The sequence below is a fragment of the Phyllobates terribilis genome, unplaced genomic scaffold, assembly GCF_046119375.1.
Source record: "Phyllobates terribilis strain yellow unplaced genomic scaffold, ASM4611937v1 Scaffold_2__4_contigs__length_985480577, whole genome shotgun sequence".
In the NCBI taxonomy this organism is placed as follows: domain Eukaryota; kingdom Metazoa; phylum Chordata; class Amphibia; order Anura; family Dendrobatidae; genus Phyllobates; species Phyllobates terribilis.
Window position 1 is genome coordinate 809,023,436 of NW_027362762.1, and position 19,315 is coordinate 809,042,750.

General features: G+C 42.7%; 1 protein-coding gene across 9 annotated transcripts in view; it reads right to left on the reverse strand.

Moving 5' to 3' along the window:
• Window positions 1–3,593: 3,593 nt before the first annotated feature.
• TSPOAP1 (TSPO associated protein 1) overlaps window positions 3,594–19,315 on the reverse strand; it is a 191,802-nt gene continuing 176,080 nt past the window's right edge. For 5 of the 9 annotated variants that reach the window (XM_073667564.1, XM_073667563.1, XM_073667568.1 and 2 more), the window contains 6 exons: window positions 13,321–13,419; window positions 12,449–12,487; window positions 8,722–8,825; window positions 8,302–8,373; window positions 7,484–7,597; window positions 3,595–4,678 (listed from right to left, as the gene is read on the reverse strand). In XM_073667564.1, the coding sequence (XP_073523665.1) occupies window positions 4,484–4,678; window positions 7,484–7,597; window positions 8,302–8,373; window positions 8,722–8,825; window positions 12,449–12,487; window positions 13,321–13,419 (623 nt within the window). In that variant the 3' untranslated portion in view covers window positions 3,595–4,483. Of the gene's footprint in view, window positions 4,679–7,079; window positions 7,135–7,483; window positions 7,598–8,301; window positions 8,374–8,721; window positions 8,826–12,448; window positions 12,488–13,320; window positions 13,420–19,315 lie in introns of all 9 variants that reach the window. The other 4 variants (XM_073667570.1, XM_073667571.1, XM_073667567.1 and 1 more) reach the window with 3 other exon arrangements.

The following is a 19,315-nucleotide window of genomic DNA, read 5'->3' on the forward strand; positions in this document are numbered from 1 at the left end:
ATTGAATTCAAATGACTACAGTGTCTTCAAATTGAGTTTCTTGTTTTGGATTTTTATCCTAAGTCATGTGACAAGGCTCGTTAAAGGGTCACTATTGCCTTTTAGGATGGCTACTTCCTGTACGTGGCACTAGAGTTCTGGTCCTCTTCCTCTCTGAAGAGACAATGGGCTCATATAATGAATGTCAGCTACCATACTAAGTGAGTATTAAGAGCTAGATAATATAAACACAGTCAATGTCACTCATTAATAAAATTTATAGTGTGGCCAGGCAACCCACTGCACTCCCTTTATTTGCAATAGATGAACAGTGGCAGTATAAGTTCAATAGGCAAGCTCTGTATCCTCCATTACGCCCATTAAGAGGACATACAAAGGATTTATTACAGGAGTATGGTTTCTAGACTCTGTATGTTGTAGTGTGCAATGAATGCAGTATAAGCAGCGTTGATACAATGTATCTAATAGGTGGACATGCCGCTGTCCGTGTTCCACGTGTGAGGTCTCTGCTGTCCGCGCACCACAGTTATGTTGAGTACAGAAGTCCTCACTTAACCGCCAAGACTGCCATAAAGATTACTGACCGTCCCTCATTAATTCTATCCCTGAACTGTACGATGGGACGCTCGTCCCTGACGTGCGTCTCACCGGGATACCGGCTTTTTATAAGGGCTAAACAACTCAAAATGTATAAAAATACATTTTTGGCATTTAAAAAAAAATCATTGACCAATATAGCCGCCTTTCTTTTCAAGAACAGTCATCAGGCCCACATCCATGGAGTGTATTAGTTTCTTAATCTGTTGACTATCAACTTTTTGGGCAGCACCAACCAGTCTCCCAATTAGGAGAGCGGTGGCTGTTTTCCTTCACCATAAATCTTGCGTTTAAGAAGGGCCTACAAGTTCTCCACAGGGTTTAAGTCGGCAGTGATTATATCTTACATTTGTGTTTACCAGCAGGTTTAATAGCGATCTATTTCAGATCCAAGAGTCGATTTTTATTGAGGAGCAATACCAAATGACACAGCTCACCAAAAAGAGCAGGACTGCCCATCTCTACACTGAATGGCATGACTTGTCCTGAACTACACATTACACACAGACCACAAATAGAAATCAATCAACTGTCAATTGCCTAATTTCCTTTGAGGTGGTGTTACAGGAAAACCAAACACATTTCTCCACTTTTTTTTCATCAGTTTGCTATCAAAGGAGTCCTCTGATATGTAGTACTTATCCAAAGCAAACAAGGTCAAAAGTTAACTTGAAAATTAGCCTTGTGTGCCATTTACATGAAGCCTAGTTTCACTTGTCATAGTAACATAGGTTGAAAAAAATTACATCAGTCCAAGTCCAACCTTTCTCCACCAGTTAGGCTATGTGCCCACGTAGCAGATTTGATGCAGAGCGTTTTTGCCTTTCTCTGGCAGAAAAAACGCATGCAGATTTACATGCGTTTTTTCTGCCAGAGAGAAGCGTTTTTTCAGCGTTTTTATATGTGTTTTTTCAAGCAGTTTTCCAAGCGATTTTGAGCAGCACTTGGAAAGTGCTTGACAAGTTGGTCACACTATATAAATCCATGCAACCGTCACGGATTTATAACGTGTGAACAACTGATGCTTTAAATGCAGCATCTATTGTTAAAAAAAGAGAATTAAAACGTTAAAAATAAAAAAAAAACCTGTATATTGACCTCTCCAGTCTCCTCCCGGCCGCGTCCTCTCTCTTCGGCGTCCCGCAGTGTACTGTCAGGACCTGCGGTGACGTCATTTAGTCAGCTGATGGTCACGCGACCATCACCTGACCGCCGACGTCAGCGGTCGCGTTACCATCAGGAGTCTCCTCTTCATCCCGGGTACCACACGCACCGCAATTACGCTGCAAATTCGCGTCCATTGAATTTAATTGAAACGCAGCTAATCCACATATACCTGCAGGTTTGCTGCGTTTCAATGTTCCTCAATGGCCGCAAATTTGCGGCGTAATCGCGGTAGAAATGGTCATGCTGCGTTTTGCAACACAATGTGAATTCGGCGCGCTAATTAGCGCATCATGTGCACAGCAGATCCGAATTCACATTGCTTTGCATGGCAGACGGTTTTACAAGCGTTTTCGCAGCCGTAAAAACGCTACAAAAATGCTACGTGGGCACATGGTCTTATACATTCTCTAACGCTAGATTATTTATAACCCACAATGCCATTTATTGTAAGAAATGCATCCAGCTCTTTTTTAAATGCTGTTTAACTGTCATTACTGCCCTTGTGGTCAGGCATTCTGACTGCTCTAACTGTAAAGAACCCTTTCCTATTTAGTTGTAGGAATCACCTTTCCTTCACATGCAATGAATGTTCCCGAGTCCTTTATAAGGTCTTTGAATAGAATAAGTAATGTACCATTTTTTTTTGTATAGACCACACATGAGATTGCCTCTAAGGCCACATTCACACTATCAGTATTTGGTCAGTATTTTACGTCAACATTTGTAAGCCAAAATCAGGAGTGGAGCTATGAGAGGAAAAGTATAATAGAAACACGTCACCACTTCTGTATTTATCACCCACTCCTGGTTTTGGCTTACAAATACTGAGGCATAATACTGACCAAATACTGAACGTGTCCCAAGACGTCTTTTTTCTAAGCTAAACAAGAGGAACTTATATAACCTTTCATTGTAGGAGAGACTTTTCATCTCGTAATAATCTAGTTACCCGCCTTTGATAGGACTCTAACTTCTCAATATAATTTTTGAGATACCAGTGTGAGACATGTAATGACCGACAGTCTGCTCTCTTGATCTACATGTCTTGCACTGGTATCTCCTCCTTTCATTTAAAATAAGCTTTGGAGGCAGATTCACAGGGAGATCTATGTCCGGCCCATAGATCTTAACAGCTCATTTACATATTGAGAAAAATATGGATTACTCAGGAATAAGACATCGGATCACAGATTTCAAGGTATCATTTTATTCAACTTTCTACGACCTTCATATCCGTATAGATGGCTTAGGAGGGTTGATACTACTGAATATGCTCTTTAAACGTATGGTCACAGAATCTAGTGCAACATGGCCACTTCTCTCGTTTGTAGCTCATGGTTTATTCTGCCTCTGACCACATCTGATCAATATTTTATTTTGCAATGTGGAGATAATCTGCAGACCTCCTGTCATTGTACTTAGTCTCAGTATATCGTTGAAGGAGCACAGTCAACCCTGCATTGCCCAATAAAAAAACACGAGTTTGTGGAAACAAAGTTCTCACCAATAAACCCGCCGATGCTTAATGTAAACGTCCCTATGAGAAGCATTTCCATTTTTCAGTCGCACCCCTATTTATTTTTAGGGCATCACAGTAGTTCTATGCACAATCATCTCCTTTTTTAACATGGACCAATTATTACAATTGCTTACATCAATATTATTATAATTTATGTTAAAGCAAAACCAATATGGTAACCTCGAGGGAAAAAAAAATAAAGAGAAGAGACCAAAATAGTGAAAATATACTTTATTATATTAAAATGTATTTGCGTTTGTAAACAATGAACATGTTGCAACACCGACGGGCGTCACTTAAAATTTCCAAACAATTCATAGGCGTTAACCCAACCTTCCAAAACAATTTTAATCTTTTTTCCTTCAAACATGCAAAAAAAAAAAAAATAACATGAACACAGAAAGCATCAAAATGCTGGCCTTGTGGTACAAAATGCTGGTCACAAGTACAAGTAATGGCTCTGATGTCAGGAGAGACGGCCAAGGACAGTGATGATGGAATCGGCTGCTCCCCGGGGGGCTATGTATACATCATTCGGCTTTAAACCAACATGGTCTTTCTCTGCTCCGAGCAGATAGGATTTTTTTTTGTAAACAAGTAAAAGTTTAACCATTAAAATAAGGCAAAGGAACATTCAGTTTTTCCAACATGCACACAACATAACAAAGCTATTTTCCTTGAAAATGAGTAAGCGCTATCAAGTCTCGCCGAGGTCGCTATTTTGGCGTTTATTCTTTCTTTTATTGGGTTGAGCAGTTATAGCAGAAATATTAATTTCTGCACAGCATTTCCCAAGACGTGGCATAAAACACAGTGCAAACATTCCTTGTTGTCCTAAAAGACATGGCCACCTATCAAGTGCACAGCGGGTCCAGGGAACCACCTAAGTACATAGCACGGGAAAACTTGCAGAATCCAGGTTTTCAGTTCTTCTTAGTAGATCAGGGCTTACAATCAGTTTCCTGTTCTCACAATGAATTCAGATGCCATCCATGTACATTCATAGTGATCTCTTGCTGTCACAGACATCAAGAAACTTCTCACAAGCCATTTAACAATAAATACTATTTACAAGCGGCAATGCTGACCAATACCAGACAGGCCAGTGGATGGACAGAAACAAGACAAATGCTCATCACCGCTTCCACATCATGAAGGGGTATTATTGCTGTATGACAGCTTGGACACACCAGGCCATATTTACAAGTTCTTTCCAGAGGAACCTAACTTTTTAAAGAGTTTTCTCCCTTTAGAGAAGAAGCTTTTTTTCTTCTTTGTCGAGGCGATCTCTCGATGCAATTCATCTCTTTCACAATTCTCTTTCATTTCGACCGCTTGCTCATTTGCTTCACCGGGAAGTGAATTTAGCTGCTCAATGTCTCCGTCAAAAATAAACTATATGAACAAAATAGAAAAGGATAAAGATTATAGAGGAAATGATTGAAAAGTATGAAAAAGACTATGCAGTTACTATATGTGTGCAGGACGTTTCGCATACACAGTTTGATCGTATCCTCTTATGCCAGCAGGTGGAGGTAAAGATAAAAGAGGAATTATATCACAATAAAAACATTTTTCGTTGCTTTTGGTTATCTTATTTGACTGTTATATTGATCAGCTAAGTGAAACCTTATCAAACAAACACCAAAACATAAAAAAAGATAAATCTCCAAGCATCATTGCCAAGAAGAAATACAACAGCCACGTAGGACCATTCTCCATCAGTACATACAATGGCCAATTAGGCACCATTCTCCATCAGTGGATACAATGGTCAGGTAGGCACCATTCTCCATCAGTGGATACAATGGCCAATTAGGCACCATTCTCCATCAGTGGATACAATGGCCAATTAGGCACCATTTTCCATCAGATGATACAATGGCCAGGTAGGCACCATTCTTCATCAGTGGATACAATGGCCACGTAGGCACCATTCTCCATCAGTGGATACAATGGTCAGGTAGGCACCATTCTTCATCAGTGGATACAATGGCCACGTAGGCACCATTCTCCATCAGTGGATACAATGGCCAATTAGGCACCATTTTCCATCAGATGATACAATGGCCAGGTAGGCACCATTCTTCATCAGTGGATACAATGGCCACGTAGGCACCATTCTCCATCAGTGGATACAATGGCCAATTAGGCACCATTCTCCATCAGTGGATACAATGGCCAGGTAGGCACCATTCTTCATCAGTGGATACAATGGCCACGTAGGCACCATTCTCCATCAGATGATACAATGGCCAGGTAGGCACCATTCTTCATCAGTGGATACAATGGCCAGGTAGGCACCATTCTCCATCAAATGATACAATGGCCAGGTAGGCACCATTCTCCATCAGTGGATACAATGGCCAGGGAGGCACCATTCTCCATCAGTGGATACAATGGCCACGTAGGCACCATTCTCCATCAGATGTTACAATGGCCACGTAGGCACCATTCTCCATCAGATGTTACAATGGCCAGGTAGGCACCATTCTTCATCAGTGGATACAATGGCCACGTAGGCACCATTCTCCATCAAATGATACAATGGCCAATTAGGCACCATTCTCCATCAGATGATACAATGGCCAGGTAGGCACCATTCTTCATCAGTGGATACAATGGCCACGTAGGCACCATTCTCCATCAGTGGATACAATGGCCACGTAGGCACCATTCTCCATCAGTGGATACAATGGCCAGGTAGGCACCATTCTCCATCAGTGGATACAATGGCCAATTAGGCACCATTCTCCATCAGATGATACAATGGCCAGGTAGGCACCATTCTTCATCAGTGGATACAATGGCCAGGTAGGCACCATTCTCCATCAAATGATACAATGGCCAGGTAGGCACCATTCTCCATCAGTGGATACAATGGCCAGGGAGGCACCATTCTCCATCAGTGGATACAATGGCCAGGGAGGCACCATTCTCCATCAGATGATACAATGGCCACGTAGGCACCATTCTCCATCAGATGTTACAATGGCCAGGTAGGCACCATTCTTCATCAGTGGATACAATGGCCACGTAGGCACCATTCTCCATCAAATGATACAATGGCCAGGTAGGCACCATTCTCCATCAAATGATACAATGGCCAGGTAGGCACTATTCTACATCAGTGGATACAATGGCCAGGTAGGCACCATTCTCCATCATATGATACAATGGCCAGGTAGGCACCAGTCTCCATCAGTGGATAAAAATGGCCAGGTAGGCACCATTCTCCAATAGTGGATACAATGGCCAGGTAGGCACCATTCTTCATTAGTGGATACAATGGCCAATTAGGTACCATTCTCCATCAGTGGATACAATGGCCAGGTAGGCACCATTCTCCATCAGATGATACAATGGCCAGGTAGGCACCATTCTCCATCAGATGATACAATGGCCAGGTAGGCACCATTCTCCAATAGTGGATACAATGGCCAGGTAGGCACCATTCTCCATCAGATGATACAATGGCCAGGTAGGCACCATTCTCCATCAGATGATACAATGGCCAGGTAGGCACCATTCTCAATCAGTGGATAAAATGGCCACACAGGCACCATTCTCTATCAGTTGAGGAGGTAAGAAGACCTTTGTGTTTTGTTTTTTTTACTAGGACTTGATCTAGTAACATCCATTGAAAATACTCTGATTAAGTACATTATTTTTTTTACATCTATTGTGCTATAATAGGGTAAACGGACAGTCTGTAAAACATAGGTGTGACTACGTCATCTACAGAAGAGAAGGGAAAGGGGTGCAAAACAGGTTTATTCTACTGGTTCTCACTTACATGTCTGTCTGTCCCTTTCTGTCTAAATCTATCACTTGCTTCTTCTTTTCAACCTCTGTCGATCCCAAGAATGACACATACAGGTACAGACAAAAAGAGAACATCAATTATTCTGAAAGCAGCAGGATGACCAGACCAAATGGTGCCGATTTATACCACGGAGTAATGTGATGAATCTGTCCCATTTGCGCTTGAAATATGAGCACCTTAACTTTCTAGTTATTAATAAAGGTTATTTCTATTTTTATTAGAAAAATAAAGGATAGGCCTGGTCCACTGTCTAGCAAGTTTCCTAGGCAGTGTATAGCTATGTACACTTTTCTGGCCACCCATTGTTTTGCAGCAGTACGTAACCTAACAGAATTGTCAGAAATAAGCTATTCATCTGATACAGGCCATCTCACCTCTTTTACGCCTTTTTTATGGACTTTTCCTGGACATTTTGATTCTGTAGTCTGCGTTTGTGAGACTTCCAAGTAATTGGATGGCACAAGTCCCCTTTGACCATTTAATTCCCCCTGTTTATTTTAAATGTAAAAGTAAAAATTATTAACAGACACATATAATAAACCAAAACTAATGTTAACAACCATGCTTAGTTACTGAACAAGACAGGTTTACAATGTAGCCTGTAAAAATAAACACGGGGAGCTCACAGTAGCCCAGTAGTTTGCTAGCCAGGGCCGGTTTTTAGAAAAATTGTGGCACAAGGCAAAATTCAAAGTGGAATCCCCAATCCTGAAATATTCCACCACCACATTGTCACCGTTAAAGAATAGAAAACATCGGCAGAATTGCTGTTTTTTTGTTCATCTAACCTCACAAATGTAAGAGCAGGCTCATTGTGTAGTGAGTAGTGACTGTAACAGCCCCGGCCGGTTACAGCGCACTCGCCGTATAATGAGAGGAGACAATGGCTGGAAGTGAGCAGCTGCAGGGAGAATAGAACTTTATTTTCTCACTATAGCCAATTCTCCAGGCATGATGTAAACACCATTTACTTGCAGATTACCACTATATCTGCAGGGAAGTAGCATTTTTTTGTGGTTAAAAGTTCACTTTAAAACTTGAAACCTCTGTTATGGCCTACATCCATTTGTTTCATCATTAAATTTTATTTCCTTTTCTTCGTTCTGGAAGTAAGTGCACCTCTTTTCTTTTACATTAATCTAAACAATCAAGGGGTCAACATACATATAGAAGCATGGGAAATATAGCTCACATAATAAAATCCATCTTCATCCATTGGTCCAAACACAGTGATGACATCTCCTGCAGAAAAGCTCAGCTCCGCCTGAAAAAATAAATAAAACGAGACTACATAAAAGAATCACATACATTTTATATCTGGTGTTTTCACTATTTGCACTGGATAATATGTAAAACAATTGTTTACCATAAAAGAACAATTATCTGAATAATCATATAATATTAAGATAATAGCTATTTAAACATTAGTAATATTTATATAGCACCAACACAGACCGCAGCACTTTAAAAGTCAGAGGGTAGATGTGCAAGAAGTATCAGATATTACAGAGTAAGAAACTAAACAGCAATGCAAACAATAGGAGTAAGGGGCTGATGTAACATCTCATCCACATATTCCATAAATTGCCATAAAGACCAATACATCCCTTACCTCAGCATCAAGATTGGGAGAATTCTCTTTTGGATTGTAATCAAATATTGCCACCATTGTGATAGCGGTGCTCAGATCGGATCTGCAGGTCTTTGGTTGTATGCCTGATGACAACAGACAAATCTAGTAGTTAACAGATGACCAAGACAAAAGAAGACCCACAAAGTTGCACATTCTGGGGAATACATCCATCCCTTTATGCCCACAAAAAAAAAAAAAATCACACAGTTTTGCATAATGCACAGTTGCACAAAAATTTTGCAACTTTTGGCGGTTTAATGCCAGTTTTGCCAACTTTTTCGGAAGTGGATGGAGCTTATAGGAGGACTTACTTTTAATGCCCAAGAAATTCACTATAATGTAATACCATAAAAATGGTGTAAATTATAGCAGAAATGCACTGCAGTTCATATCGGATTCTGGTGCCCGGCAGTTCAAAGAACTTGGGAACAAAGACTAGCCAATGCAATATGTTCTTTATGCCAAAGGTAAAATCGGGAGTGATTGCAGTACGGTCTATTCCTATATTTAGAATTGGGGATTTAGAAGCGTTGACCTATAGTAAGATATCCAAAAGAAAACGAGATAGAGTCGCTACTATAGTTGCAAATTAAGGAATGTGACTAGTGATGAGCCCAAGTGCTCTTTACTCGAGTTTGCCTAGGGTGCTCGGGTATGCATCAAGTATCGCGGGTGCTCAAGTGAGATTTTCCGAGTCCCTGCGCCCAAATGTTTGCGGTTATTAGACAGCAATAAAACATGCGGGGATTGATCATGTATGTCAGGCAATCCCTGCATGCTTTGTGGCTGTCTAAAAGCTGCGAAACATGCGGGTGGGGGGACGCGAACATGTCACTGGAGCACCCGCGATACTCTTTGCATACCCGAGCACCCTAGGCAAACTCGAGTAAAGAGCACTTGGGCTCATCACTAGATGTGAGAAGAACAGTATAGGCCAACAGTGTGGACAACAGATCCCACTGTCATGAGGGTCTGTGTGCATTAATACACTGCTGGGGGCAGTAAAGACACATACTGATATACATACTCGTATATGGCTATATAAAGCTTAACTGTGCTAAATCAGCAGATATACTCCCCACCATGTCTCATCATATTACCCTGTCTAAATGGAGCAGAACCTCCAAGTTTTTTTTGTGTGCTATATAGGTGGATTTGTGAGTTTCTGCTCACTTTCTAATACAAAACCTGTAAAAAAAAAAAAAAAAAAAAAAAAACTGTGCACATTGCCTTATTCTGTTTTTTTGAGGATTGTTTGGTCCTATTTTTTTGGGGGGCATCAGAGCAATATAGAAATGGTCTGTTTTTTTAATTAGAACAGCAGCCTACTTTTATTGTCACAAAAATAATTCTGATGATCATATAATTGTGAACAGGAGAGAAGACAGCTTGATTTTAAGTTAGAGGGCCTCTTTGAATATTAAAGACCTCTTTGAACAAAGGTAACTATTTTTTGGTATTTATAAATAATTTATACCTTATTACCTTTGCTGTCACTTATTTTTCCCTTCCATTCTTTTTTTGTGAATATGTTGGTGTACACCAGTGTAATTGTAATAGACATTAATTTTTACACTAAATATTGGGACTTCTGACAATCAGTTTTCCCAAAAATGATAGGGGAAGGTGACCACTCCTCCTTATGCTAAACTGTTCCCTAGAAGAACCAGTACTGACAGCTGTGATTATAATGCTACATTGTGGCATGTAATAAATCCTGGAAGGCCATTATCTAGGGCAGGGGTGCACAGCCTGCAACCTGGGGGCCACATTTGGCCCAGGATGCTAATCTGTGTTTGTATCTTATTTCTTATCTCCATTGCAGAGGTATTGGCTTGTAAAGATTAGACCAAGTGGGCATTAACAGAGCTTCATCTCTGGAAGTGGATGCTTTTTTCACTGCATGACGTTGTCCAATCATAAGCAGGAGATGTCATGCAGGGGATAAAATAACTTCCTCTCCCCCAGAGAAGGTCACAACAGGTTTTCTCCTGTGAGACATGTAATGACACACAGGTCTGCTCTCCTCCATGATCTCATTGCTGGCATCTATTGTGCATAGTAGAGCAAAGGAGCAGAGCCATGTGTCAGTACAAACACCTCTTGCTGGTGGAGTAAAGGAGAGATGAAAGGGTTCAGCCAGCAATGTGCTAAAATAAATAACACATTTAAATATGAAGCATTTTTCTAAATGCCTTCACATAGCAAAAAGGAATGCTTTATCTACTGCAGCCTGTCAGGATTCCAAGATGGCAGCTACCATCAATCACAACCCGTCCTAGATTTCAGAGGACACGCAGTAATAGTAGGATAGTCTGCATTAAGCACGAGACTGAGGTCATGTCAGAGCAGAATCGTGTCAGGCATCGCGAATGAGCAGTCCTCTGTTCAGTCAGCCTGACAGGACACTGCGTGGAGCAGGACTAAAGGAGAAGATAAAGATGTTTCCTAAGTTGACTGAGAATGAACATCTATCGCAGTCAGCCTGACCGTTTCATGTGTGTCTCAGACACAGTCTTTCCTACTGCATGTCCTGGCAGCTGCCATGTTTATTATCCTGACAGAGTGCAGTAGATAAAGCATACTTTTTTGCTAAATAGAGGCATTTAGAAAAATGTTTAAATATTTAAATGTGTTTATTTTGTTACATTTGTTAGAACACCTTTAACTAAAAGCTGCAAGAGGTGTTCATAATGACACATGGTTCTGCTTTACTCTACACAGTAGATGCCAGTAGTGAGACCATAGAGGAGAGCAGGACTGTGTGTTATATGTCTCACAGGAGAAATCCTATTTTGACCTTTTCTGGAGAAGTGTACTTTTTTCCCCCCTGTATTGCACCCCCTTGCTTATAATTGGATAATGTCACACAGGGGAAACACTTCTAGAGAAGAATCTCTGCTAAAACCCACTTGGACTTGGCATAAATTAGGACCTAGACTTTACACAAGCTAATTATCTCTGCAACTGCAATGAGAAATGAAAAATAAAATCTACATTTTATTCAGCTCTGCAGCCATTATTCCATGATATGGCCAGTTGAGTATGCTAAAATGTTTTCTAAGTACAGTATATGGACCAGCGTGCATGTATTGTTTCATCCTTTCTAGAAAGCAAACATGAGCAAAGATGACTCCTTATCTTCACGATCAGTGGGAGTTCTGTAACTTGCATATATGTGACACATATGGCATTTAATTACAATTTTATAAATGTCCCATATCTTAATACCTCTTTAGGTTTCTTTGCGGCCCTTGTAATTGATTTAATGTGACACTGTGGCCCTTGGACCAGAAAAGGCTGTGCACCTAAACCCCTGTGGAACGTGCATGCCTTCTATGCTTCCAAGGCAAAGAGCAGAACACGTGTTCGAGCCTGTTGAATTAGGCTGAAAAACACTTGGTGCAATCTAGCACTTGTCCATAGGCCACAAAACTGGGTCTACATGAAAGAACTTTAACATACTCTGATATCTGTGTGTCTTAGTGGGGTTCCTGGATTCCTTCCTGCTTTTAAGCAGAGTAACTATACTTGGTGTGATCATATCTACTGATCTAAGAACACTTTATTAACGATATAAGTAGGGAAAGGGCAGAAAATGGTGCTGTATCTTTTATATTAATTGCTGGCAAAGTCATCAACCGTGTTGATGTGTGAGTCTATGTGAATGTTAGCTACTGGCCATTTAATAGGATGACATATTTACCTTCTGCATTATTCTCTTCGGAACCAGATGAACGTTGCACTGAGAAAAAAGGAGAAAAAATGGCAATGAATTTATATATAATCACTGAAAAAGAATGTCTCACTATGGCAAGTTTATTTCAATTGAGACTATGTTCAAATATTCCCTGTGTGTAGTTGCATCCAGTAACAAGCCCACCCAAAACCCACCCTCCCAAAGGTACCAAATAGAGACTGAAAAAAGCACCTGTGGGTTCTCTTGTGTTCACTCGTCAGCTTGATATACTGCACAACTCCGCAGAAACAGGAGAGGCCAGGCACCTTCTATGGAGTCACCCTGGAGGCTGATTTCTTTCAGGTACCCTTATATTTATAGGTTCGTCATAATGATGCCCAAAGACCATTGCCATTTCCAAATCTGTGCCCTTTTTCATGTAAAACAAACTACTGCTGACAAATCAAATTCTTACAGCCATATTTATGGTTCGTATTTTTGCCCTGATCTTTTTACAAAAACAGCGGATTGTCAGAAAGGTGCATGACCCCTAAAGTAAGGCATCTGACTTGCTTAGTGTTGTCTATTCACAAAAAAATAAGATAACCCCAGATATATACCAGGGGCGGACATACCATTGATGCAGCCTGTGCAGCGAGTCAGGGGGCCCAACGACACATTACTGGGCTGAAAAGGGCCCATACACTGTTCTTGCACAGAGGCCCTTTTCTATGTCTGCCCCTGATATAAACAAAAACCAAGTCTTGAAATTGGGACCTAAAAACATTGTACTGTACTGGCAGATGGATGACTTAGTGACCCCATATTATGGGCAATAGCCAAGTGTCGCAATTCTTCTTGGAGCATTTACAACATGCACAGCACAATGAAGCACAGACCTTTCTTGGAGCGCCGGGGCTTTGGAGGAGGAATAGCGAAGCGGCCTGAAGGAGCAAGAGGAGGAGGAGGAGAAGGAGAAGCAGAGAAAGCTCCCATAGCTTTATGAAAGAAATAAAAAAGAAGAAAAGAAGCAGCACAGACAGAAGCAGTAGACTGTAAGCAAAGGTCCTACAGGAACAGCCAAAAATACATCCCAAAACAGGCAAAACACACATATAAAGCATTTAAGGAAATAGCAATCCAACACTTTGCATAAAAAACAAACAAAACAAAACATAAAATGCTTTATTTCATCTTCTTGCAGGACACATTGTAAATGCAAGCTCCAAGCATATTTAGCGAAAGCCTGTCAATCTGGCTTCCCCAACCCACAGGCACTGATGGACAGCTTCACAACAAGAGGACCCTCAAAGAGAGAAAAAGAAGGAAAGAGGGGGTGCTAAGTGTAAGGGGAATGTAGGGGCTATCCGCTCACATTATTGGGTTGTGCAGATGAACGAGCACTCCATAGAGGGCATGGATAAGACTTGTGGATACACCTTAGCTGCAGGCCCCTTGGTCTGGAAACCGTATCCTCCCGTCTGGACTCCAAATTTCCCCAAAAGAATAGCAGACAAAGTCCTCAAAGTTGTCCGGCATCAGCACTGCTGAGTAGATGTGATGACTCTTATGGATTCAAAAACACAATGTGTTCATACCCTGAAGGGTACAAGAATGCCATCCTTTGTTCCCAATAGATGTAGAACGTGTTTTGGCTAAGGATTTCAGCCTTCATCAGGTATTCAGCCTAAACATGTAGTACATCTTAAGAATGAAGGGTATCATTTTTATCAATGAGTGCCTCATTTCATCACATATACTCATCAGCGCCAATCCTGGTCTAACTTGGAACACTTGTTCCACCATCTTCCCTATACATCTGTACACGGTGTGTGTGGGAAGAGTGACTCTCAGGCTCCCTCTGACTAAACCGGACTTATATCATCATGCTCCATGGCACCCCCTTTCCTACACTGCCCTATCCGAAAACTGCTGACAGACTCACTTTATGCAAAGATTGCAGGGCCCATAGCTGGTGCACTGTGAGAACTGACGGCACTGCTACAGCGAAGGCCTGCTTTGCTCCAGTCAATAAGCCTTACAATTAACCCCAAGTGATTGAAATTAACTAGAGAATGGAAAAAAAATCATTGATCCAGAATGGTAATATCACTTTAAAAAGATCATTATCGGCAGCATGACCAGTAATGTGAATGCCAGCCAGTCATAGCAATACAAGCATTCAAGTCCTGATTCATCAGTGCTTTGAAAAGTTGAAAAATGTAGGCGCAACTCGGAGCTGTGCCTAAATATTACAACTTCTTGTGTCTTCACTCCAGTTTAGTTCAACAGCGCTGAAATGAGTGGATGCGTGACGACCACTGCTCAAATTCATGATGAGCAGCAGCGTTTGCTAGGCCACAAATCTTACTCCAGCAGGGATTGACCAACAACCAAAGAAAAATATTACACCCCTAAAAATTAACTTTTATTAAATACTCTAAAAGCATCAAAGGACTAAATAGTTCATAACACATATAACAGAAAAAAAAAATCAATAAAAAAAACAGCCAGGAGGTTAGTATGAACCTATCTTAACCCTATTCGTCCCTTCTCTCTCTCCCTTCCTGGCAGCAGAGGTTGGCACCCTAATATGTACTGCGTGGTGCCCCCACTCAATGTGAGTGTCCCTATTAACACCCTGTCCTGATAAACACACAGTGAAAAAGATAGAAAAATAGTGTATACGCATAGATCTGGATGCCGACAAATATAACCAGTATTAATAAGGTCAAGATATATCTCTTCAAGCAGATGGCCAAAAATGAACACCCAAGGTACTCTCAATAAGAGGAATTTATGTATGCTACAGGTAGCGGTGTAACCAGACTAGCCAGTCAGTAATAATAAACCATATTTTAGCACATTTCCTCAAAGTGTAGTAATGGGCATTAATAAGTTTAGGATATATCTTTAAAACAGCCAAAACGAAACGCCCAGGGCACTCTCTAATATTAGAGGGATTTATGAATGCTACAGATAACAGTATATCCAAGCTAGCCAGTCAGTTTTAATAGTCAATATCTTAGCTCACTTATCCAAAATGTAACAATGAGCATAAATAAGGCCAGGATACATCTGTTCAGACAGATAGCCAAAGTGATCACACACAACACTTCCAGGTATACAAACATTTTTGAATGCTTCCAGTGACAGTATACCCAGACTGACAATTATACCATGTATTTCTTAATACTGGGCCACTGTTGGGACTGCTTAGCCCAGTAATATTAGCTGATTCACGCATGTTCCAGCAGATGAACTAATGGGGAAATAGTCCAAATAGCTTACTCTGGAAATGGGAGTTGTTTAGTTGGGTAATCTACACAGACTGAACTCTTACTGAACATTTACAGTGGGGAAAACACCAAGGTTACTTACCGGTAGCCGGTTTTTCCTGAGCCCATGACAGCACACCTTGAGAGAGAGAGGATCCGCCCAACCAAGGACAGGAAACAGTCTGAAATAAAAGGGCGGTACCTCTCCCTCGCTTCAGTTGTTTACAGAGCATTGAGAGGACCTCCCTAAACAGGTTAGGCACATAACCAACACCACAATATACAAATACACACCACCCCACACAGTGCACACCAGGGTGTGAGAAACATAGAAAAAATAAGGGGGGGAAACTACGGGTGCTGTCATGGGCTCAGGAAAAACCGGCTACCGGTAAGTAACCTTGGTGTTTTCCCCTCCCCCATGACAGCACACCTTGAGAGAATTTTGGAGAATTTATGAGCACCCTAGGGAGGGACCACCGCCTGAAGTACCCTTCTCCCAAAGGTGAGATCAGAAGAGGATAGATCCAACCGATAGTGCTTAAAGAAGGTGGATGGTGTAGACCAAGTAGCAGCCCTACATATCTGCTCGATCGAGACGTCTGCTCTCTCTGCCCAGGAGGTTGCAACGGCTCTGGTGGAATGAGCCCTCACATTGTCCGGGGCTGGAACCCCTGTGGACGTATAGGCTAAGCAAATGGCCTCCCTGAGCCACCTAGAGATGGTACCCTTGGACACCCCATGACCTTTCCTACACCCTTGAAAGGCCAGGAACAGAGAACAGTCTTTCCTCCACAGACTAGTCATGTGAATGTACTGTAGCAGGGACCTCCTAACATCTAGGCTATGGAACCTGACTTCCCCTGGGTTCTTGGGATTGCTGCAGAACGAGGGTAGCACAATCTCCTGACTACGGTGAAATCTAGATACCACCTTGGGAAGGTATGCTGGATCTGGCCGCAAGGTGACCCTATCCTCAAAGATTTGTGTGTAAGGAGGATTAACCGAGAGGGCCTGCAGATCCCCCACCCTACGGGCTGATGTTAAGGCCACTAGAAGGATGGTCTTAAGGGTGAGAATTTTTGGAGAAACCTTGTGTAGGGGTTCGAATGGTTCACTAGTAAGAGCGTTCAAGACTAAATTCAGGTCCCAAAGAGGAACACCCATGGACCTAACCGGTCCAGCTCTGGCACAGGACTTGATAAACCTCGAGATCCACCTATTCCCAGCCAGATTACAATTGTAGAGTGCTCCCAAAGCTGAAACTTGAACCTTAAGGGTCCCTGTAGCTAGACCCAGGTCCCGCCCCTTTTGCAGAAATTCCAGGATCCCTCTGATCGGAGGTTTGCTCGATAGCGGAATATCTATAACCTCTAGGAATTTACCCCAAACCCTGCTATAAATCTTAGTTGTAATCGGTTTTCTGCTCCCCAATAAAGTAGAAACTAAGCCTGGTGAAAACCCCTTGCTACTCAATAGCGACCTCTCAAATTCCATGCCGAAAGATGGAATCCCCTGGCCTGGGCATGGAATACTGGTCCCTGCATGAGAAGGTCCGGCCTCTCTGGTAGAATCCAGGGATCTGACACCGACATTAGCCGAAGCAGAGAGAACCAAGGCCTCTTGGGCCAAAAAGGGGCTATCAAAATCACCCTGGCGCCTTCCTCCCGGATCTTCCTCACCACTACTGGAATCATCACTAATGGCGGAAAGGCATAGGCCTTCCTAAACCCCCAAGGAATCTGGAGGGCATCTATGGCATGGGGATTTTCTGCCGGATTTAGGGAGCAAAATCTCTGCACCTTTCTGTTTGCCCTTGTGGCGAACAGGTCTATGTCTGGCTGCCCCCATAACTGGACAATCTGATGGAAGACCTCCGGGTTCAACCCCCACTCCCCCTGTCTTAGGGTATGGCGGCTTAGAAAATCTGCCTTCACGTTTTCTATCCCCTTTATGTGAAGGGCGCTGAGGGATAGGAGGTTTCGCTCTGCTAGACCAAGGATCCTGTCTGCCACCACCATCAGAGGGCGTGACCTTGTCCCTCCTTGGTGATTCACATAGGCTACTGCGGTCCGGTTGTCGGACCTGACCTGGACATGGTGATTTTGGATGTGAGGGAGGAAGCCCCTGAGGGATCTTTCTACTGCCCAAAGCTCCTTTAAGTTTGAGGATGATCCCCTCTCGTGGTAAGCCCAGTGACCCTGTATTGAGAGTTCTGCCAGATGACCCCCCCATCCGGAACTGCTTGCGTCGGTCGTAACTACCCGATCTATCGATCTGGACCATTGAACGCCTGTGGTCAGATTTCCCCTGACTGTCCACCACGAAAGAGAATCTACTACTTCTGGGGAGAGAGAGAGCCTGCCTTCTAAACGCCCGTTGCAGGACCTCTGTGCTGACAGGACCTCCCACTGAAGCCGCCTCATATGCCCCTGGGCCCACATTACTGCTGGGAGACAGGCCGCCATAGAACCCAGGAGGGACATTGCCTCTCTCAGAGACATCTCTGGAGCTTGAATGGCCTTCGAGACTAATGCAATTAACCTGCAGATTTTGTCCTCTGGGAGGAAGCAGGTTTGACGACGAGAGTCTAGGATTAGACCCAGAAAGGTCTGAGTCCTGGAGGGGGTTAGTCTTGATTTTTGGAAATTTACTAACCACCCCAGCTGATGCAACACTTCCGTGACCACTAGGAGCTGACTGGAGCAGTGGGCTTCTGTTTTCCCTATTATCAAGAAGTCGTCTAAATATGGCACGATCACTACATTCTTGATCCGTAGGAAGGCTGTCACTTCTGCTATTAGTTTCGTAAATATTCTCGGGGCAATGGAGAGGCCAAAGGGTAGGGCAGCAAACTGAAAATGCCTCAGCTTCCCCTGAATAAACAGGGCTACTCTCAGATACTTCTGATACTCCGGATGGATTGGGACGTGATAATATGCGTCCTTCAAGTCTATTACAGCCATAAAGCAGTTGCGATGTAAGAGCTTCACTGCCGAGCCTACTGACTCCATTTTGAAAGTCTGGTTTTCTACTACTTGGTTCAGACTCCTGAGGTTGATGATGGTCTTTAAGGACCCGTTTGTTTTTTTTATCATGAATAGTGGGGAATAGAACCCCCTCCCTCTCTGTGTTGCTGGTACTTCGAGAAGGACCTGCTTTCCTACTAACTCTAACACTTCTGTTTCCAGGGCTAATTGTTCTTCCTGGACCTTTCGTAGGGGGGTAACCACAAAGGTCCGCCAGGGGGTCTGGCTGAACTGGATCTTCAGGCCCCCACTGATAATTTTCAGAATCCATGGGTTTGTTGTTATCGCGTCCCAAGCTGGAAAAAAGTGGGAAAGCCTTCCACCCACTTCCAGCCTGGCGTCATTGGGAGGATCTCTTCGAACTCGAGGATGGTCCTCCAAACATGTAGCCCGATTCTTTTTTGGACTTGGCTTCCCATTTCTTTTTGTCTCCCGGAGGACGACCCCGGTTAAATTTTCTCCTCCGAAAACTAAATCTTCTTGGTTCCCCCGAAAATCCCGGGAACCCTTTGGTTTTATCGCCTGCTTTTTCTAACAGGTCCTCTAACTTTTGGCCAAACAGCAGTCTACCGTCACACGGGAGGGAG